Raw genomic sequence first — 23354 nt, 5'->3', positions numbered from 1 at the left:
GGTGATATCACTCCAACTTGCAGTACAGCAGTAAAAAGTGACTGAAATTTATCAGAGCACAAGTCACATGACTGGGGGCAGGACGGCCATCAGAAATCACAGGGCCCCATACGACAAAATTTCCTGGGCCCCCTGGGCTGCACCCAAAAAGCCCCACCTACAGGTCCACCCTCCCCACCCCACAGGTCTGCCCCCCACCACACAGTAAAAAAACAAAAAAAAATATTGGTGGCTAGGGTTCCCACATGTTAATAAAAAATAAAAAGATATTTGTGGTCAGGGCCCCCCATAAAAAACATTTGTGGCCAGGGCCCCCCATTAAAAAATATTGCTGGCTAGGACCCCAAACGAGAAAAAAAAATTGGTGGCCAAAATTGGTGGCCAGCCCCCCCCTCCACATTATAAGAAAATTGGTGGCCAGGGCCCCTTAAACGTCCATGCCTTCCCGAAGTCAGCAGCTCTCAGAAAGGTGGGGGCCCGGCTAATCAAGTAAGTGTGGCATGGCTGGGCCCCCCTTACCCTCGGGGCCCCCTACAACTCTCCCCCCTGTCCCCCCTGATGGCTGCCCTGACTGGGGGTACCTGGGAAAATATATCTAGCCCCATGTCAGATTTCAAAATTAAATATAAAAAATCCATTTGCTTTTTGAAAAACAGATTTCAGTGCAGAAGTGTGCTGGAGCAGCAGGACTCATTTTGGAAAAGAGCATTTTTTCCCATGACGGTATTCCTTTAATTTGTACCTCTTTAGCAGTGTCGGACTGGCCCACAGGGATACCAGGAAAACTCCCGGTAGGCCCAGGTGTCAGTGGTCCCTCCTGCTTCAAAACAGTTGGCCTATTTCATGGCCATTGCCTACTTCTATGAGAACAAAGAGACTAAATAGTAGGGATGCACCGAATCCACTATTTTGGATTCGGCAAAACCCCCAAATCCTTTGAGAAAGATTCGGCCGAATACCGTACCGAATCCGAATCCTAATTTGCATAAGCAAATTAGGGGTGGGAAAACATTTTTTACTTCCTTGTTTTGTGACAAAAAGTCACGTGATTTCCCTGGCCGACCCTAATTAACATATGCTAAGACTAGTTTGCAATGTACAAGGCTAATGTGAACCCTAATGTACGACTGTGTTTCTGATGTATTCCTCCCACTCTTGATAGACCACAGCTGTGATATAAATATATATATATTTTTGTTATACTATTCTGTGCCCCAAAAAAAGAAGCATATGGTGATATGAAGAAATGGGTGTGGCTGTGTGAGATGAACTATTCATGGTATAATGTCAATTACTAGCAAAGGCAAATCCATGTATGAATGGGAAACCAGGTCTAAATGTTTTCATTTTCCTGAGCATACAATATTTATGTGCTGTATTGTTCCAGATCATCCTAAAACAGAGGAGATATCGCTAAAAGTTCCAGAAAATATTCTGAAGAATTCCGAAAGAGCATACGTCACAGTTCTAGGTACTAGAGCTCTGCCTTCTGTCTCTGTAACCTTCTAAAGTGGGTGTCCTCCAACTGTATGACTGGCTCCCATATGGGAAGGTCAGGGTATCTGCCAGGGGCCAAGCCTAAAGGTCAATCAGGAAGTAGAATTTTCGTGTCTAATTGGTTGATATGAGTTACTAGAAATCAGGTATGGATTTATTTACATTGTTTATGTGATATTCTGCAAGGAGTTTTACATAAACTTCTCTTATGATCCAATTGTAGGCTTGAGACACAAATGATCTAATCAGCCTACCTTGGCCACTCACATATTTTTTCTTATATGCTCAGTTTAAAGCTCTTATGTCACCAATGCTCCAAACTCAAAACGTATGGAATAGTCCATGGGATGATTAGAAAGCTATACCACAGCATGAAGTGTTCACCTTGTCATGCTGGATTCTTATCTATATCCTACAGGAGACATAATGGGAACAGCCCTGCAGAACCTGGACCATCTCCTGGCCATGCCGTATGGATGCGGGGAGCAGAACATGGTTCTCTTTGCTCCCAATATTTTTATTCTTCAGTATCTTGAAAAGACTCACCAACTGAGCCCTGAGATCCAGAGCAAAGCCAAAGGGTTCCTTGAAAGTGGTGAGGAATTTATGGATTTAATCAAGATTATTTTAAATGTGTGCATTCCTTATCCTTTTTACATAATACCTGTTTGCCTTCACTCCTTCTTATTTAAGCCTTCATTTTTATACTTTATGTATATACTGTACAACATGATTGCACAGTTCTTTGCACAAATAACCTGACCCGAGGAGATAAGGACAGGGCTGCCCTGGACCCCATGATGCTGCGTCTACACCTTGTGCCAAATTATTTTTGTGAAGTTCACACAGTCAGACCAAGGGAAGATGTGTTGCCCGAATGAGATCTAAATGGGACCCCCATTTCTGCCCCAAGTTTTTGTAAATGGCCCAGAGAGTGTTTCCCATGCTTTTCTACAGGACACGGCAATTTGGGGTAATGCCAATTATTTCGATTACAGTAGTTGGTTGTGTAAATGATCTAAGAGAAATGAAATACAATAGATCCAGTTTATTAGGTCTGATGTATCAGATCCACAAAGCTAATAGGTTAAAAGAGATGTAACTAATAAGAAAGAGCACAACGAAGTCATAATTATTTATACTGGAAAATCTGTTTGTGTTCAGGGTACCAGAGGCAGCTGATATACAAACGGGATGATGGATCATACAGCGCATTTGGGCAAAGAGACAAAGAGGGAAATACATGGTGAGTGCTTAGGCAAACAGAATATATATGTTTAAGCCTGACACTTTGCCAATGGACTAACTCACCAAGTTAAATAGGTGGCCCAGGTGCTCCTGCCCCAGGCCCTCAACTCAAGAGAGTGGACAATCCGTATGTAGATTAACAAATGTTGGAGCAAGGCACTCGAGTAGGTCACGCATAGATCAGACTAATAATTGGTAAAAGTTAGAAAATGTTAAACATCTCACGCCTAACGCATTTCGTGTCACTAGGACATTTAGTCACAGGCTTGACAATAGCAAATTCAAAAATGTGTTTTCCCTGGTGTCATTCTTCTCACCCAGGCTGACTGCATTTGTACTGAAGTCCTTCAACAAGGCTCGTCCCTACATCTTCATAGATGAAAGTCACCTAAACCAAACTTTCTCTTGGCTGAAGAACAATCGCAATGAGAGTGGCTGCTTCCAGAGTGTGGGGAGACTCTTCAATAATGCTATGAAGGTACTTCAGCTATGATACCAGTAGAAAGTGTTATTGTGTTGGCTTCTGTGCTGGTATTATTGGTACCAACACCATGTGTGTGTGTTACAGGGAGGAATAGATGATCAAGTCTCTCTCTCTACTTATGTAACAATGGCTTTGCTGGAAGCTGGTGTATCTGTCCAGGTAAGTGGCCTAGATCATAAATTACACAGACTGATATATGTAAGGAATTTGATTTTCTTCTTATTGAATGTAATGCATTTTCTCTGTACCAGCTGCGGGAAAAATGTATCTGTCCAGTTCCCGTTAATCCTGTTTCTTCCTGTAGAACTCAATGGTTGCAGATGCTTTATCCTGCCTGAGGAAGGCTGCCATAGATGTGAGTAGTGTCTACACCCAGGCTCTGCTGGCCTACACTTTCACTCTGAGTGACGATACTGAACTCAGGGACATGCTGCTGGCTAAACTGGAGGAGAAGGCTGTAAGGAATGGTATGTTTATTGGACGTGTGTGATGCACATTGTTAGTTCCACAAGGAATAAGTGTTTGAATTATGTCCTCCTGTACAAACAATAAAACGTGGGTTTAGTATGTTGACAAAAGATTGGAATTCCCCTTATTTAGCCTTGGGCAAACTTGTCCATTCTGTAGCCTAAGAGCCTGGTCAACCCGTGCTGCATTTATACATTTATATCTCTCTAATGGAGACCAGTCTATGCAAGGACAATCTTTATAACACCTTAAAGACAAATCTTCTGCTCTACGACTCCTTTATACCACTTCAATGTTTTGGCATTGCTGTCCCTTGAACTGACCAATGATGCTGTAGGATTAGCCCAGATCATGCAGCACCTCCTTCAAGTCTCTGCAATTCATGGCTCATATCTGAGTTTATAATGTGTATAGCCATTTCATGTTATGTCACGTGTCTACATTCTGAATAGAAAATATAAATACAATTTTCTATCCACAGAAGGACAGTTACACTGGGAGAGGAAACCTGCCACAGTTCCCTCTGATTTATCCTACTGGTCCCGGGCTCCCTCAGCTGAAGTGGAGTTGACCTCCTATGTACTGCTGGCTCTTCTCTCTGGCCCCAACAAGGACCTGGGCAAAGCTTCTGAGATAGTCAACTGGCTGAGCAAACAGCAAAATCCTTATGGGGGATTCTCTTCTACTCAGGTAATTGTGAAGAGCACCAAGTAAATGTCCTGGGCAAAAAAAAGTATTTGTCTTCATAAATATTTCTCCCAAAGTTCTTTAGTTTTTTTCTTTCAGATTCAGCCTCAGGCACCGATTTATCTCAAACATCTTAATTTCTAAACTAAAATCCTTCAACTGTTTGTCTGTATTTTTCCAACTATACTTGTCAACACTTTAAAATAAGGCAACGCACATTTTTGTTTTTTGGTCCTTTAACATCTGTATTTCATTATTTATCTGTAGGACACAGTTGTAGCTCTACAGGCTCTTGCTACGTATGCCGAGGCCACATTCACTGACAAGGGAGATGTAACAGTCACAGTCAGTTCCAAGACTGGATTCCATCAACAGTTCCATGTGGATCACACTAACCGCCTCCTGCTACAGAAATCCTCACTGTCAGATATCCCTGGGGAGTTCTCTGTGTCAGTCACTGGGAGCGGCTGTGTGTATGTACAGGTGAGGGGACACTCACTCTCTTACTGTTCCTCAATCTGTTCCATTCCCAGTCCAACCCCTTGTTCTTGTCCCACAGACTGTCCTGAGATACAACATTCCCCCACCTAGAAGTGATGCCACCTTCTCAGTACGAGTGGAGACACAACCAGACAAATGTCCTCAAGGTTCATTAAAAGTGATAAAGATAAACATCACTGCCCAGTGAGCATTCTCCCTTTTACATACTCTGGTGCATGTGAATTATTCCTTAGAGGGATAGGAGATACTGTCATGGAAAAAAAATTAAAAACGCATCAGTTAATAGTGCTGCTCCAGCAGAATTCTGCACTGAAATCCATTTCCCAAAAGAGCAAACTGATTTTTTTTATATTTAATTTTGAAATCTGACATGGGGCTAGACATATTGTCAGTTTCCCAGCTGCCCCCAGTCATGTGCTCTGATAAACTTCAATCACTCTTTACTGCTGTACTGCAAGTTGGAGTGATATTACCCCCAGTGACGGAACTAGGTGGGGGCGGGCCCTGGTGCGGGCCGTGCAGCCGACTCCAGTGGGCGTATGACTGCTGGGGGGGCCCTGAGGGTGCGGGCCCTGGCCCAATTGCACCCCCTGCTTCCCCGGTAGTTACGCCACTGATTACCCTCTCCCTTTCCCCCCCCCAGCAGCCTAACAACAGAACAATGGGAAGGTAACCAGATAGCAGCTCCCTAACACAAGATAACAGCTGCCTGGTAGATCTAAGAACAGCACTCAATAGTAAAATCCAGGTCGCACTGAGACACATTCAGTTACATTGAGTAGGAGAAACAACAGGCTGCCAGAAAGCAGTTCCATCCTAAAGTGCTGGCTCTTTCTGAAATCACATGACCAGGCAAAATGAGCTGAGATGCACCTACACACCAATATTACAACTAAATACACTTGCTGCTTCAGGAATGACATTTTATATTGTACAGTGAATTATTTGCAGTGAAAACAGTGTCATTTAGGAATAAAAACTACACCATAAAAATCATGACAGATTCCCTTTAATCTGTATTAGTTACAAGACAGACCTTTGTTTTTATTAAACAAGAAAAGCCTTACTATAGATATGCTTCATACTTCCACAACTAGTTCTTACTATCCCTAATTGTACCATGTGACACTATTGTATAAATCTGTGCTCTTTCACCACCTGTAGCTTTCACTGCATATACATATCCATGTATTTTCCATTCATTATCATCCCAATATGAAAACAAAGCTTGTTCTTTTATTTCCTTTGTTGTGACTCTGTTTATACAGATATACAGGATCTCGGGAGAAATCAAACATGGCTGTGATCGAGTGTAAGATGCTCTCTGGATTTATCCCAGTGAAGAGCTCAGTGAGAGAAGTAAGTCCCAGTTCTCTGAATCCCATTTATTTGTCTCTTTATTCTGCTTGGCTGGGTTTGAAGTGTATTCTATTAAATGCATTCTTGTACAAATTATTATGAAGTCTAAATATCATTACTCAGGGGGTTGAATTCCAAGAATAGAGTATGTCAATCATCAATATAGACAAAGTGAATTACTAGTGCCAGAGAGACCGTAAGAATCCATTATGTGTGTGTTATTGGACTTTGCTCTCAGACTTGGGTTCCTTTTCACAGCTGGAGAAGAGCAAAACCATAAAGCGGAGTGAGATTCAGACAGACATGGTGACATTATACTTAGATGAGGTGAGTCACTTTGGAGTCCATTGTCTTTCTCTGTGTGTCTAATGCCTCTGCTGTCAAATGAATAGTAGAGTGAACTACTCTATATAAGTTTCATATTGGTGTGAGAGTTGTAGTGCTCAGTATAAATATGTAGTTGCTACACAGGTAGGCTTGTAAAGGGACAACCTGTAGGTGATAGACTCCTGTCTCAGGGAGGTTGATAGTGGAGGTGTTTGGTGTAGAAAGTAGACAACATCAGACCACATAATTCAATGAACCAAGGTACAGACTTTATTAAGCAGCTTTTCACAGGTATAACAGGTACAGACTGGAGCACTGGAAGCTGGAACCAGAGTACATTAGTTACACAAATAAGCATTTCTCCAACTGATCTTCTCACATCCTCACACAAGCACAGCAATCCCTCTCCAGAAACCTCCAGCGCTCGTCTCATGCAGGAAATGAACTAGCAGAATGCCATTAGCCATTGAGGGGGTCGTGTCTCCCAATTTAGCTTTCCGCTACTTCTCTGATGTGTCCAGCATATAGTGCATAAGCGATTCCCATGTTGTCTCACTATAGCTCCCATAGGTGCTCTTGACCAATATGATCCCTAACTTGAGCACAATCGCCTGAGGCTCTACCCAAAATCACTTTCCTTGCCAGACACCAAACTGTTCTTGTTGGCTAGCCTGGCTATCTCTCACTCCTAAAGTGAGTTGATATGAATCTCTTAATTCGCCTTCGAACCCTAACAAGGTACAGCTTCTCACCTGGTCTGGCTTTTGTCCTGCCTGCTGATGTCTGCTTAGGCCAAAGAAGAAGTTTTCCAGTGTAATTGAGCCCTAGGTCAGCAAACTTTGCATTCTATTCTTGAGGCAGAAAGATCTGTGCTTGAGGGTGAATAGATGCCATTTGGGTGCACTTTCCATGTACGTGTTGGCATGTGGGTATGACATGTGCATCCACTCCTCGCTTGTACATTATTCCATAACCATAAAATGCATCCCCTATAGTCTAGAGCAGGGGTCCTCAACCTTTTCTACCTGTGAGCCACATTCAAATGTAAAAACCGTTGGAGAGCAACATAAGCGTGAAAAAGTAACGGGGGTGCCAAATATGGGCTGTGATCGGCTATTTGGTAGCCCCATGTGGTCTGGCAGCCTACAGGAGGCTCTACTTGGCACTATACTTAGTTTTTATGCAATTAAAACTTGCCTACAAACGCACCTGCTTTGAGGCCACTGGGAGCAAAATCCAAGGGATTGGTAAGAAACATGTTGCTCACGAGCTACTGGTTGGGGACCACTGGGTTAGAGCACCATAAGCGAGGTGCAATGTGCTCCTTTAAGCAGGTGCATTCTAATGGATACAATATTGTGCTTGTCATAAAAGAGCCTTTATGACTCTCAAACGATGCTCAGTTAATTTCTTAAGAAGTGCAACATGAGATTTTGGTGTCTCTCTCACTTTCCTCCAGCTGCGACATGAGCCTCTCCATCTCTCCTTCATGGTGGAACAAGACATTGTGGTGAAGAATCTAAAGCCGGCCACTATTAAAGTCTATGATTATTATGAGACAGGTAAGGGACTTCTCTGGGTTTAAACTTTTTTCTTTCTTTTGAGCAGAAACAGGCAAGTGACATAAAATGGAACTAACAGTTATTTAAAGGGATATTGTTTTCTCAAAATGCATCAGTTGATAGTGCTGCGCCAGCAGACTTCTGCACTGAAATCTGCAGATGGATTTTTTTATATTTAATTTTGAAATCTGACATGGGTCTAGACATATTGTCAGTTTCCCAGGTGCCCACAGACATGTGACTCTGATAAACTTCAGTCACTCTTTACTGCTCCACTGCAAGTTGGCGTGATATCACCCCCCCCAGCAGCCTAACAACAGAACAATGGGAAGAGAACAGCTCCCTGGTAGATCTAAGAACAGCACTCAATAGTAAAATCCAGGTCCCACTGAGACACATTCAGTTACATTGAGTAGGAGAAACAACAGCCTGCCAGAAAGCAGTTCCATCCTAAAGTGCTGGCTCTTTCTGAAATCACATGACCAGGCAAAATGAGCTGAGATGCACCTACACACCAATATTAATTTAGAAATTAATTTAGAAATAAAAACTACACCATAAAAATATGACAGTATCCCTTTAAACTTTTTTTTATTGTTTTGATCAATCAATCATTTCTATTCAAATGCCTTGTGTTATGTGTCTCAGAGTGTCTCTCATTCAGCTCAGTGGATTTTGAGAATAATTCTTATCACATATTTGAAGAGTGTCAACATATTCCGCTGTTCTGTTGAAGTAATTGACTGTCCATTCACACAGATCGTTAATGAAATAGCTGTTTTCTAATTACACTAATTACACATATAGTACAGCGTTTGGGTTTCTGATCCCACTGACTCTCCTGTTTTTGCTCAACTTCCAGGTGAAGAAGCAGTTGCCGAATACAACTCCCCCTGCAGCTCTGGTGAGAGCCCCCCACCAACGCCATATAATGAATTTACTGGGGTTCATATTCCAATGGAGCAGACTTTTTAAGGCATTTTGGCACATTCCCTGAGGTTCTTTTGAAATGAATAGTTTGCTATATACAGGTTGAACACAGCGTCAAAACAATTTTCTCAATTGTAGATTATAGTTAGACACCATGTTGAAATATATTGAATATTCTGCATCTGTACTATTAAAGGGAGGTGAATAGTTTATAGTCCATAGAAAAATAACCCCATCCAAATGATACATATCTAACCCATCATTAGCCTAAATCTCATTACTAAGGACCCTACTGGAAAAAACGTTGAAATCATTGATGCAATTCATTTTGTTTTGTTCAATATTTACTCGTTATTTCATTTCTAGATGAGCAAGTATATTTTTTTTTATAAACAGTAACAGTAAGTTAGGTGGGAAAAAAAAACATCCATCAAGTTCATCCTTTTCACTTTTTTTTAACATGTCTAACTGCCAGTTGATCCAGAGGAAGGCAAAAAAAACCCATGTGAAGCCTCTCGAAGGGACAAAAACTCCTTCCTGACTCCAAAATGGCAATGGGACCAGTCCCTGGATCAACTTGTACTATGAGCTATCTCCCATATCCCTGTATTCCCTCACTTATACTATGAGTTATCTCCCATATCCCTGGAATGACTGAAGGGCTCATTTACGACCACAAGTGCAATTTTGAGCACAGTCAACATGTTATTTCCCTATAGTGCATCATTTTTCACAGATTCCCAGCATCATTGAAGTCGCTATTGTGCCTGATTTGCCAAAATTATCTTTTTTGTTTTTTTATTCTCATCCTATTACCCTGAATTTATTTTCCACTTATACGCTAACCTTTTGTTCTTTTTAGTCATTTTTCATTTTTATTTTTTTTCCAATGTAAGGTCAAACTTTGCTGTGAAATAAAAAAAACAAAAAAAAAAACGGAATTTTAATATTTACAGTCATACAGACTTATTGAGAAGCCGTAAGTGTGCCGTCACCAGCTCAGACCAGGAGAAGTGCATTGAAGTGCAGAGATCTTCCTCAATTCCCTGTTACTTACACCATATTTTTTAGTGGAAAAGTCCAAAAAATGATTGGCTGCAAAAGCCCTAAAAAATTGTTTTTGGGTAACCGGGTTCCCCCATACATTTTCTAACATATGGAACATAAACTATACAGTGGACTCATGTGTAGGGCATTAAAACAACTCTATTGAATTTATTAAGGTTCCCTGGACATGTCTAGTTATCAGTGTCAATGTATTAGATGTAACATGTAACATAAAGACGTTCATTCAACTTTAAATTTCCCGCCGTATGCAAATTAGTAGAGTGCAAGACCTCGAATGAATTTGTGCTAGGCAGAATTAAATGCTAGCGTATCTACTCTTTTATTTGCTCGCATTACCGAAATAATGCTAGCGAAAAGTCGCCAGAGTCCGTCGGCCATTTAGTAAATTTTGTATATCAGCGTTGTCCCATTGAATTTTCGCCTGGAAAAGTGTTGCAATGGGTGCGAAGCCGTAGCTGGCAAATCTTTGCTGCTTAGTAAATTTACTAAGGTGTTATGGTACATTGGGTGAGGCATGCAATCTGGCGTAACCACCATGCTGGAAGGCACAAGCGGCTGGTGCAACTGTCATGCACATAATTTAGGTCCATTGTCAGGGATCTTGCAGATGCTGAGTATTATTAGCAGGTCCGGACTGTGAATTAAAATAGGCCCTGGCATTTCAGGTACACAGAGGCCCAAACAGTCCCCACCAGCCCACTAAATAGTGACTGTGTATGGCACCTTTAGCAGCCCCTCTGGCATTTGCCACAACCCACAGATTGCCAGTCCGGGCCTGATTATTAGGTGATCGTTATATCACTTTTGATATTTATTGTTATAACATTGTTAATATGTACCTGTTATTTATATTTATGGTTATGTATTGTCAATGCTTATGTCTTGTAATAAAGCTGTGGCCAACAAACATTGCACGTGGTAAGAGTTCATTATTTCTACGCTAGTTGGGGGGAGAGGCAGATATTTGGCCCTACCAATGTCATGTAAAACTGAATGTACAGTATCTGTCACATTTATCCTCCCTCTCTTTCCTCCTAGATGAAGAGAAAGACAACGCAAGATCTCTACAGACATCATTCAAAGATCCATAAGCGGAACACAAACGAAGGAACATCTACAGTAAATTGGCAGATAATAAAATGAATATATTTTGTCACTTTCTGTTTGTTTCTCTTTTATTTTCTTAGGAGTAGGGATTTATGGAAAACTATACTTGAAATCTAATCACATGTAGTTTAAGAAAAGAACTTTGAAAACAAATCGGTAGAACTTTACTCTGAAGAAGAAAGTGCAGTGTATAGAGAAGAGAAATTGTACTGATCCATTATTGACTTCATGGAGAGGAGTAAAATCGACTGAAATTCAGGCAAGATATATGAAGAATAAAGTGAGCTCCACAAAGAAGGGCTGGAAGACTCGAAGGGAGGTTGGTGGGGAGATGCCAAATCCACTGGGTCCCATACAGAAAGCTCCAGCATTCCAGTCTGTGATGGTGTCTGGGGCTGAGCGATGGAGCTCTGTCTTTCCATTATCACTGAGGGTTGGACAAGACAAGGATTTTACTGAAAAACAATCAAAATATTCCAACTGACAGATCAAGAAGAGGACTTTGTATCAGAAGCTTTTGCAAATAATAAGGTCAATTTAGAAACTTCAAAAACCATTTGAACCATTGGACACATCCAGGATTTTCCATGTTGTAGGCTGATTATCTGCTCTTTAACTTGTTTGGGCAGTGGGGGTTGGTATAAAACAACGATGATGACATGATAATGGAAATCTTGGGCATGCTGGGAACCCGTAACAATTGCAGGTCTCCAGTTGGAAAGAAGAGTCTAAAGAATGCAATTTACCTTTATAGAACAGAAAGAAAGAAGTTGTAGAGGAAGAATAGAGAAGTAGCAAAAGAAGAAAAAATACAGATAAGGAACTACAGGTATGGGATCTGTTATCCAGAATACTCAGGACCTGGGTTTTCCAGATAAGGGATTTTTCTGTAATTTGGATCACCATGCCTTTTGTCCACTAGAAAGTAATTTAAGCATAAATTAAACCCAATAGGCTGGTTTTGCTTCCAATAAGGATTAATTATATCTTAGTTGGGATCAAGTACAAGATAATGTTTTATTATTACACAGAAAAAGGAAATCATTTTGAAAAATTTGGATTCTTTGATTAAAATGGAGTCTATGGGAGGTGGCCATTTCAGATAACAGACCTGTACATATATTTACTCTGATAGGTACACAAGTCTGCCCATTAAAGACAGACAACCCTGGAATAATCCTCATCACAGGGCACTCATTACACTAAGGGGCAGATGCATCAAGGGTCGAATATCGAGGGTTAATTAACCCTCAATATTCAACTGGGGAATGAAAATCCTTCGACTTCGAATATCGAAGTCGAAGGATTTTGCGCAAATACTTCGATCGAACGATCGAAGGAATAATCGTTCGAACGATTAAATCCTTCGAATCGAACGATTCGAAGGATTTTAATCCAACGATCGAAAGATTATCCTTCGACCAAAAAAATTTAGGAAAGCCTATGCGGACCCTCCCCATAGGCTAACATTGACTTCGGTAGCTTTTAGGTGGCGAACTAGGGGTCGAAGTTTTTTCTTAAAGAGACAGTACTTCGACTATTGAATGGTCGAATAGTCAAATGATTTTTAGTTCGAATTGTTCGATTCGAAGTTGAAGTCGTAGTCGAAGGTCAAAGTAGCCAAAAAACAAACTTCGAAATTCGAAGCATTTTTACTTCTATTCCTTCACTCGAACTTAATGAATGGGCCCCCAAATATATTAGTTACTTAACTTCAAATACTTCACATACTTTCGACTCTGTTGTCAAAAGCAGCATTTTAACCCCTCCTAAATTCTTTTTGTAGGAACTACATTCAATTAAATATGTTTTTTCATCCCCAATGGCCTTTTGTCTTCTGCCACAACATCTTCTCTATTTTAAATTCTTGTGGTCCCACCAGTAATTCCTTTTGTCCATCAATGTTGGGAGATAACAATGGATAACATCTTCTGAAGATATCTTTTATTAAGAGAAAATATTCTTAAAAAAAGTTTCTCAATGCCTCTCAAATCCTCCTTAACTATTCTATTGTGATTATTGTTTTATGTTGTAAGCTTCTCGTGTACTCCTTTGCATGTCTTGTTTCTCTTTAAATCTGTTTTGGCACCTTACACAGGGTTTGCAGAAATAACTGGGGCATGTGGCTGAGATAATGAACCAGGGAAAAGACACACAGGGATCTGGACTTGCTTTTAACTGGAGGCCTATTTATAAAAAAAATTATATTTGTCTGAATTTAGAGGTTTTTTTTATCGAAGAAAAACATGGAAGACATGGAAAAAAACTCAAATACCTTGAATTTGTGATTAACTCATTTTAATTAGTCTCCAAGCTCAACAAAGAACTTGAATACCTCAAGTTGAATAGTTTAAAGGAGAAGGAAAGGCTAAAAGTAAGTAAACTTTATCAGAAAGGTCTATATAAATACACCAGTAACCCCTCAAAGTAATGCTGCTCTGAGTCCTCTGTCAAACAGCACATTTCTTTCCTTCTATTGTGTACTCATGGGCTTCTGTATCAGACTAACTGTTTTCAGCTTAAACCTCCAGGGCTTGGGCTTGAGCATGCTCAGTTTGCTCCTCTCCCCCTCCTCCCCTATCTGCTGTAATCTGAGCCCAGAGCTATGAGTGAGCAGGGAGAGACTCAGGCAGGAAGTGATGTCACAGCAAGCTAATATGGCAGCTGCTATCCTAAACAACAGACAGTGTTTTTTAAATGATTTTTCATGATTTTTAGAAAAAAAAAAAAAATCATACTGCAGAAATAAAACTACGAACATGGATAAATCAGCCACTAAGGGGCAGATTCAGTGGTGTAACTAGATGTTACTGGGCCCCACCACAAATTATTTTTCAGGCCCCCAGATTGTTTTACCAATATTTATTGAAATTGTGTATGAATTAGGGGATCATGGGGCCCCTATACCTCCTGGACCCCCCAGCAACCGCAGGGTCTGCTTCCTGTGTAGTTATGCCCCTGGGCAGATTTATCAAAGGTCGAATTTCGAGTTTATGGGAGTTTTTAAAAACTCACATAAACTCGAAATTTGAAAGAAAAAAAAACAACCAAAAATTAAAAATTTTCAACAAGAGGAGACCAACCACACCCATCATGTTCCTAGGATATTGCCAGGGAGTAACCATAGGAAGGTTACCAGAAATCACTATGACTATACGGAAAGGCACAGATGTTCCGACATACAGAAGAACTTGGCTCCTCATCTCAGAAGCTTCATTTTCCCTGTAAATTCCTGCGAATCCTGTTGATGCTCAGATTCCTAATCCGAGCTTTCTAGTTTGCACGAGTTTATTGGGTTGTATAAAAGCTCACTGGAACTAAACATGAAATATCTGTGTTTATTCTAACCCCTACGCAGACCTTGAGTCCAGTAGAAAAATATTTGTCATCCAATGATCATTGCAGAAGCCTGGGAGTGATTGTGAGGCAAGTTGGGTTGTGGGTGGGATAGATATTTAAATGACACAGACAGACTGAGGACACACAACATGTTGCTGCTCAGGGCCCCGTGTTTGGGGCTGCTCCTATTTCAGCTCTCTGGGACGCTGGAGGCAAAGCTGTGAGTATTTTTATAGAAGTGTTGCCACAAATTTTAATATTTATTCTATGGTATAAAAACCGTCTTCAAATTGTAAGACTGGGCCCCATTTGTTGTCCAGAAACAGGGTGGGGTTTGAACCCCAGAAATAGCCACTATGTACTGTATGTTGTCTGGTAGAGGCATTTGTAATCAAAGGTTAAATTGCCATCCCTACAGTAATAAATATGCTTCTAAAAATCTCATACAAATTAATAGAGAAATATGACATTTCAGTTCTGTTGAGCGGTGGTGACCTCTCTTTCACATTATGATTAATAAAAAAATGTCAATTTTAACCAGTTGCCCCTCCAGTCCACAGGAATAGGTATTGCCATATTAGTCCAATAATTCATCTGTGCAAGAAAAATATACAAAATACATCACAGCCAATGATAGAATTCATAGCTTGGAGCAGCTTGGTGTTTATATCCAGCATCATTATTAAATACTCCAGACCATCCAATGACTTGGCAGTATCAGGAGCACTCCGCAGCTCTCTGCAGCGTCCGAGGGAGATCCAAGATGGTGGTGCCCATGGACGCCGCGTGGGTTCAGGCTCCGGCGCATTGACATCAGCGCACAAGCTTTATGATTTACAACAACTGCGTTTTGGCGCCAAATTCAAAATAAAAGGACGCCCAGGAGGACGCCTGTTCAATGCCCAATTGTAGGATTTGTTTCAAGCATTCCTGGGTGTTCCTAAATTTGTGTTATTTGTATTCTTTTGGCACTGCCTGAACCATGACTTTGCTGATTATCTGCCTGCCTTTTGAAATACTGCCTGGATTTGACTACGCTTGTTCCTGAACCCTTGTCTGTTACTGAGAACTTGGACTTTTACCAGAAGCTTCCTCCTTGACCTGGACGTCCCCCGCTGGGAGCCAATAGGCCCCTGACAGGCAGGAGGCATTAACTGTATGGCTAGCACAGGGTCGACAGTTGTATAGTTATAGGTCTAGGCACCCTCAAACCCAACATTTTATTCATGAACTGCGCATATTCATGTTCATTGCAGGATTTAACTTTAGGAGAAGGTGCTTAGTGGTATCTCTAACCAGAAGTCTGTTGGATTGATTTGGTGGCTTAAGATAACAGGAAGTGTTTTGGGGTAATCTAACTGACAATCAATGATTTCCCCCACAGGCATTATGCTGTGATCTTCCCCTCGGAGATGAGCTGCCATAGTTCTGAACAAGCCTGTGTGCACCTCAGTGGAGTGGAGGAAGACATCAGGATACAGGTTACCTTGAACATGGCCCAACGTAACACAACGGTGATAGAGAAGAACCTCCAGCAGAAATCCTTCTTCAGCTGTGTTACATTTGAGGTACCCATCATCAGCTCCAGACTGGCAATCTGTGGGTGCTGGCAAATGCCGGAGACAGTCAATATTTATTGGGATGGTGGAGGTGGGAGGCTGTTTGGGCCTCCGTGCACTTGAAATGCCAGGGCTTATTAGGAATTAGGGATCCACTGAATCCACTATTTTGGATTCGGCCGAACCCCCAAATCCTTCGGGAAGAATTAGGCCGAATACCGAACCAAGTCCTAATTTGCATATGCAAATTAGGGGTGGGAAGGGGAAAATGTTTACTTCCTTGTTTTGTGACAAAAAAGCAACGCTCATCAATTTTACATTCACTTATTTTGAAGGTTTACTTATCCTTTAAGAATAAGCTGGGGTTTACCAGTACCACTATAAACACATCAACAAGTCTCACCACCACATGTTTCAGAGTTGGTACCTCTACAGCTAAAGTTTCCTTGAGTTGCTCAAACGAAATTGGGAGCATGGATCACATTTTGAAAAATTTGGTAACATTTTGGAACATTCGGACTTTAGTGAATTTGCGGAGTAACAATTGTTCACTTGGTGCGAAACTGCGCTAACGATGGTCTCTTTAGTTAGTAATTGTTGTCTACGCTTGTTAGTAAATTGGTGAAGTCCCTGTGGAATTTCTGGTGAATTTTCGTTAGCGACAGCCATTTACATACAAACTATAGAAACCAGAATGGCAACTGGCTGCAACCAGAAATATAACCAAATACGAAATGAAAACCAAAACAGAAAGAAATGAAGATATTTTATTTTTTAGTTGTGTGAATGATAGTCGTATTATAATAGACGAAGATAATTAACGGCTTCATAGCTAGATGGCTCAAACCCCAAAAATTCTCAGTCATTTCTCCCATCCAGGTGCCTCCCCCCTCCGAAGGGAATGAAGAAGTGGCCACCATGGAAATTCTTATTGAGGCTGCAGGGGAGACCATAACCAACAGCAGCAAAGTTCTTGTGAGGAGGAGAAGAACCAGAACTTTCATCCAGACGGACAAAGCTGTTTATAAACCAGGACAAACAGGTAATATTGAACATACCTATGAAGCCAATTCATCTGTGAAATACATAGTTATTTCCAATTTAGCTCGTAGGGTGAGATTTGGACATTCCATCCCTGCCTATATTCTATTAATATATTAAAGGAGACATCTTGTGTAAAAATAAAAATCTACCAGTGCATTATACTCCTCTAACTATACAAGGAATGTGCTTAAAAAATGTGTTTGGGGCTGATTTATTGAAATTCTCCCAAAACCCAAATAGCCCTGCCCATCTGTTCCACTTTCTGCTCACTTAATTGGCACTTTAGGACAGGAACCAATCAGCAGCTAGGTGGACCTGATAGGGAACTGAAACCTGTCTCTGCTTGTGTCACTGCAGGGTTGTGATTGGCTGTCCCCCTCCTTCTGTGCTTCTGGCAGGGACCAGTGAGACACACCCACCTCTCATTTGAAACAGAGACAGGGACCATTACAGATCTATAGGGAACTCCAATAAAGGGACCATTTTTAAAGAATGTTTTTAGCCTCCAGTAAACCAGCAATGTGTATTATTCATTATTGCCTACAAAATTAGGGATTTTTTATATACCCGATATGTCTCCTTTAATCCTTGATGTGTAGAGATGGTTAAAACAATCCAAATAGTAATTAGATTCAGAGCTTGTAAACCATTAATATGAATCTAAATACTGGCAAGAGAAATTTCATTGATCCCAAATGGATGTTTGTTTCGGAAGCAGAAGAGCAGAAATACAAATGAAATGGTTTGGTATATGCCTGGGAAGTTTAGCTTTTACTTCTCTGCTTTTGTGCTCCTCGGGGGCGGGACTGGGACGAGTAAGAAATAAGCAGATGAGCATATTGGACTTGCACGGTCAAGTTGATGGTGTCATTTATTACTCTCCACAGTTCAATTCCGAGTTGTTTCGCTGAAAGAAAATCTACAACCAGGAGAGAATCAGGTAAGTGGAGAATAAACAGGAATTGCAGGAACAGAAGGCAAAGTAAAGTAGTGCTTTTCTAATCAATAGGGATGCACTGAATCCAGGATTCAGTTCGGGAATCAGACAGAATTCAGCCTATTTCAGAAGGATTCAGATACAGCCAAATCCCTGTGCCTAGTTTGCATATGCAAATTGAGAACGGAAAGGGAAATCACATGACTTTTCATCACAAAACAAGGAAGAAAAAAAAATGATGGTAATTTTTCCCTTCCCAATCCTAATTTACATATGCAAATTAGGGGTTTAATCCAGTTCGGTATTCAGCCGAATCTTTGCCAAAGGATTCTGGGGTTCAGCCGAATCCAAAATATTGATTTCGGTGCCTCCCCACCAGGGCAGCCATCAGGGGGGGGATAGGGAGGAGAGTTGTAGGGGGCCCCAAGGGTAAGGGGGGCCCTACCACACCACACTTACTTGATTAGCCGGGCCCCCCATCTTTCTGAGAGCTGCTGACTTCGGGAAGGCATGGACGTTTAAGGGGCCCTGGCCACAAATGTTTTTTTATGGGGGGCCCTGACCACCAATATCTTTTTATTTTTTATTAACATGTGGGAACCATAGCCACCAATATTTTTTTTGTTTTCTTACTGTGTGGTGGGGGGCGGACCTGTGGGGGTGGGGAGGGCAGACCTGTAGGTGGGGCTTGCGGTGGGTGCAGCCCAAGGGGCCCAGGAAATTTTGTCGTATGGGGCCCTGCGATTTCTGATGGCGGTCCTGCTCCCCACTAATCAGTTAGTAGTGAATTGTCTACCAGATGTGGGTGGAGCTTGCTTCTGTGCTATTGGGGTTTATTACAACTACCATTCAGATTTCACTTTTTTAACAGAACCAAATCATTAGCTAACTCGTGGTAAGTGATGGGTGAATTGCATCACCAAAAAACTTGTGAAACTGGAAAATTCACAAAATGCGTTGGTCAATGGGCATTTTTTTTTCACTATAACTATTTCCAATCTACAGCAACTTTGTTTAGTGGCGACTTTTATAGCGCGCAATACATTGGAGTCTAAGGGCATTTTTTCGCCGCAAAACCTGGCGAAAATTTTCACTGATCATTAGTCGTGGTAGGTTACTTGTGCAACAAACAATGAATACATATGTCCCTATATGTAACGTAATACTGGGAATATTTTCCTAAAGTTTTGTCCTCTCTCTGTTTCTTGCAGCTTCCACTCATTGAATTACAGGTACGTGGGATATTTGTTCACACGTTTTTCTCAAAATTGGTACCTAGTTCTCCACATCCCTTTGTCTTGGGACTCAGAATTGGTCGATGCAAGTTTGAAGTTAGTATCACATTAGTTAGGCGACCTGTCATACTTAGGTGTTGTTGTGTGTGATATTGTTATACATAGTTACATACATACATAGTTGCCTCTTCTGCAGAATAAACAAATCCAACTTGGTCAGTCTTTCCCCATAACTAGAGTCCTGCAGTGGGTCGGTTACCCAGGGATACCCACACAAAAAAGAGGGTACCCTGTGGGTTGAGAGTAGGATTTTCGAGGGCGGGTATAGATGCGGGTTTGCAGGTCTGCAGGTTGTGGGTCAGGTTGCAGGTCTCATCTCTATTCTTATCTTATGTTTTATTATCTATGTTTAAAAAAAAAAATCTGTCCCCGCCCACTTCTGATGATGTCACATCTGGTTTGCAGCAACAGGACTTCCTGTTTAATGGTGGTCAGCAGGTTGCAGGTTGGGTTGCGGATAAGGCAATTGCGGGTTGGGTAGCGGATCCAAGTAGGTAAATATGCTGGTTATTGTCTGGATCGCGGGCTGCGGGTCACAGGTCCGAGTCTGGTCCGGGTCTCAAAAAATCTACTTTAATTCACAACTGTTGCTTTTAATGACTCAAGACCAAACTGCAGTAAAGTAAAAAGGGACTCGGCAGCACCACAACCACAACAAATAACAAGATAAACCCACTTTAACAACAATTCTCCAACTTTTAGGCCACCTCTTGCCCTTTGTTGTTTTTGAGCTAGAGTGCTTCCATTATAGTTCATCGCAAATCCAAATTTCTTATTCTACAGCTTCAATTTCATCCCCCATATTGTCTCCTATGACGTATACAAGATGGCCAATAAGATTGTCCTGTACATGCGCTAACATAAGCCCGCCCATTGGCCCTGGCAATATCACCATCTTGTCAGAAGATTCTCTTTACCTGCACTCTTACAAGAATGTGTAAAATGAATTTGTACAGAATCACGGTCTGAGGGATTATGGGAAATCAACGCCAAAAATAATAATATATTTACAAGTGGATGATAGCAATAGAGGGAAACTTACCCTTTACTGAGTAGAATTGAGAGTGCTTCTGAATTGAGTAAACATATTCTTCTTTTTTAGGGGGGTTGCCATGTCCTTTAAAGGGCCAAATGTAAAAATTGAAGAATAAAAGTGAGACAGGTCTAGATACTATTGATATTGTAGGTCATAAACTCAAGATGCTCCATAGGAAGAGAGTGATGGAGCACCACAGGAGCCGTGTAAATCAGGAGCAAAATTTGAGGACTAGATAATGGTTTGTACTTTTCAGTGTTGGGCTGGGCCAATCAGAGAAGGTGACCTTCAGGCCCCACTTCTGTACACTAGGCAATATGGGGTGTTAGTATGGGTGTTACCAGCACAAAAAGTGAGAATATACTGGACAGACCTTTTTCCCAGCAGTGGAAAATGGCGAGAACTTTCACAAAATAAACTTGGATGAAGGAAAACTCAAAAGAAGAATAATGGAAAGGATGATAAATACATTAAATAACATAATGCAGAGCAAGTTACTAAATGGGTTTAATATATATAGCACAATTAAAAAAGGAATTGGTATGGCAGACATTGGTTATATCCATCAAATGTGGAAATGACTAAAATGTCAGTAAAGCAATGGATAATGTTTTAATGTAAAAAAAAAGCAACAAAGTTACAAAAGTGAATTTTTGAGAATAATGGTTTGTTCCTTTCAGGATCCAGAAAAGAACCGTATCGCCCAGTGGCTGAATGTGAATCTCAAGCAGGGAATCACTGAACTCTCATTTCCACTGACCCCTCAACCTACTTTGGGGCAATACTCCATTCGTGTGGGGGACACTGAGCATTACTTTAGTGTGGATGAATATGGTGAGCAAGTGGTTGACTAACTTCATATGAGATATCATCTATTTGTTTTTATTTTTCATATTGACTTATGTCATTTTTGCAGTCCTTCCTAAATTCGAGGTCACCTTCCAGTTCCCCAAGGTGGTTCTTTTTAACAGTGAACAATTCCAGCTTAAAATATGTGGCAGGTGAGGCATTTCAGCATTATCTTTGCATCAAATTCACTAATATTATTCCTTTTCCCCTTTTGCAGCAATGGCAATGGCAAAATAGGTGATAGAGAAGAGACTAAACATTATTTTGACTCAAGTACCTGATACCACGTAGCAACATAGTAGACTTCTTGTGGTCAGAAGTAGAAGAATAATAAAGGCCAGAGCAGAGAAAGAAAGCTGATGAGGGAGGAACAAGGAGAAGATTAGTATAGTAGCAGAAAACAAGCAGAAAGCCATAGGCAACGTGGTTGAGAGAAGGAGAATATTTATATGGGTCTACACTGTAGCACGTGATGTTGAGAGAAGATGGCAACAGACTGGAAAGAATATTTAAATATGTAGCAATCTAGTCTAAGGTTTCCTGGTTAAGATAAAGGTAAATGTCTTCTGTTGCTCATGGATTAAAGAAAAGAAAAAACAAATACATATGATACCCAAGTTATAGGGAGGTCAATGAGACTCCGTTTGTATTTTAATGTTTGATAGCAGAGTGCTCTACCTGATTAGTAATCACTTGTTGAAAGTGCTGGATGAAGAAGAGTCCTCCCTTGCATGGGGTCATAGATAAATGCAAAAAGAAATTCACAAGTACACTATTGAATTGCTGTTTTATTAAGCCCATGTGTATCCCCCAAAAGGGATTGATAAAGGGCCCAGAGCGGGCCGAAACGTTGCCCTTTTTTCGGATACACACGAGCATAATAAAACACTGACTTCACTGAGCAATTCAATGGTGTACTCCTGGATTTCTTTTTGCATCAGTTTGTATTTTAAGTCCATAAGCTGCAACATTGAATGGGTTTTATAGGGGGGTGGCACAAATAGTTTTACATGTAGCAAACCATTGAAAATCGAAGGGTTTCCATACTTACTCTAATGTTTCACTCATCTCTATTGTTCTGTACAATTCCTGGATACCACTGAAGTCTTCCACAGTTGCCTTTACAGTAATGGATTCCTTTTGTATTCTTATATACAGGTACACATATGGCAAGCGCGTGCAAGGGACATATAAGGCTAAAGTATGCCGTTATGCCAAACGATTGTACGGGTTGCCTAAAAATCGTTTCGACCTGTGTGTTGATTTCAGTGGGAAGGTGAGACAACCATACTGAACTGGAAGTTGTATCTAATTATAGAACTTGTGATATATTGGTACCTGGATAGTGAATGGTATGTGCTCACCTTGTGAAATATAAATAACAAGTTGAAAAGGTTAACTTGTGGACTGACAACAAGTATTTTAGAGCTGACGCTCAAAGCTCCAGAGTAGTCAAACATACCATCAATGCATTTATTTAAGAATATGGACTCAACTACTGGTATTCAAGATTAGATTTCGATTAGAATTGGTGCAACAATACAGTATATAAGCAACAGGATCTCTTGCATAATTACAAAATAAAACATTAGGATAATTTAAAAAGAGGGCAGGGGCAAAGTACAAGAAACCGGTGTTCCCATAAAAGAGCTGCGCCTTTCTATGAATACACTGCTGCTTGCTTTGGGCAGCACTGTATTCATAGGGACAGGTGCTCCTATGAATATGTAAACTAGGGCACACCTTTTACTGCCTGTCTGTGGTTGAACCTAAGTACCCAACAGCACCAGCACAAGGCGAAGAACGCAAATTGCACTATTGTAACGTAGTTTATCAAGTTCTTTGTCCTAAGTAGTGGTGAATTTTTCACCCCTTGGTGCCCTTGTTCTTTTGAGAGGGTCAATGGTAAATGAGCTTTATAGCCAGTACAAACTACTTCCAACTAATACCCTTGCTCCTATCTCCACTCAACAACAAAGAGAACCAGTGTCGGACTGGCCCATCTGGATACCAGGAAAACTCCCAGTGGGCCCAGGTGTCAGTGGCCCCTAATGCTG

The 23354-nt window shown here is 41.0% G+C and overlaps 2 protein-coding genes across 4 annotated transcripts in view; both read left to right on the top strand.

Moving 5' to 3' along the window:
• Window positions 1-11287, top strand: part of MGC68875 (uncharacterized protein) — a 29199-nt gene extending 17912 nt beyond the window's left edge. For 2 of the 3 annotated variants that reach the window (XM_041570352.1, NM_001086527.1), the window contains 14 exon segments: window positions 1388-1471; window positions 1916-2092; window positions 2662-2743; window positions 3067-3223; window positions 3314-3388; window positions 3534-3696; window positions 4179-4387; window positions 4652-4867; window positions 4944-5068; window positions 6154-6244; window positions 6503-6571; window positions 8031-8133; window positions 8996-9037; window positions 11170-11287. In XM_041570352.1, coding sequence (XP_041426286.1) covers window positions 1388-1471; window positions 1916-2092; window positions 2662-2743; window positions 3067-3223; window positions 3314-3388; window positions 3534-3696; window positions 4179-4387; window positions 4652-4867; window positions 4944-5068; window positions 6154-6244; window positions 6503-6571; window positions 8031-8133; window positions 8996-9037; window positions 11170-11222 — 1646 coding nt within the window. In that variant the 3' untranslated portion in view covers window positions 11223-11287. 3 annotated transcript variants of the gene reach the window in all.
• A 3386-nt stretch (window positions 11288-14673) lies between these two features.
• LOC108697147 (alpha-2-macroglobulin) overlaps window positions 14674-23354 on the top strand; it is a 38175-nt gene continuing 29494 nt past the window's right edge. The window contains exons 1-8 of the mRNA XM_041570821.1: window positions 14674-14797; window positions 15962-16145; window positions 17016-17178; window positions 18068-18120; window positions 19329-19349; window positions 21129-21282; window positions 21365-21449; window positions 22456-22573. Of these exons, the coding sequence (XP_041426755.1) occupies window positions 14727-14797; window positions 15962-16145; window positions 17016-17178; window positions 18068-18120; window positions 19329-19349; window positions 21129-21282; window positions 21365-21449; window positions 22456-22573 (849 nt within the window). The 5' untranslated portion in view covers window positions 14674-14726. The remainder of the gene's footprint in view (window positions 14798-15961; window positions 16146-17015; window positions 17179-18067; window positions 18121-19328; window positions 19350-21128; window positions 21283-21364; window positions 21450-22455; window positions 22574-23354) is intronic.

This window comes from Xenopus laevis, chromosome 7S (assembly GCF_017654675.1).
Source record: "Xenopus laevis strain J_2021 chromosome 7S, Xenopus_laevis_v10.1, whole genome shotgun sequence".
Classification (NCBI taxonomy): domain Eukaryota; kingdom Metazoa; phylum Chordata; class Amphibia; order Anura; family Pipidae; genus Xenopus; species Xenopus laevis.
The sequence above is the reverse complement of the archived record's forward strand: the minus strand, read 5'-3'. Positions and strand labels throughout refer to the sequence as shown.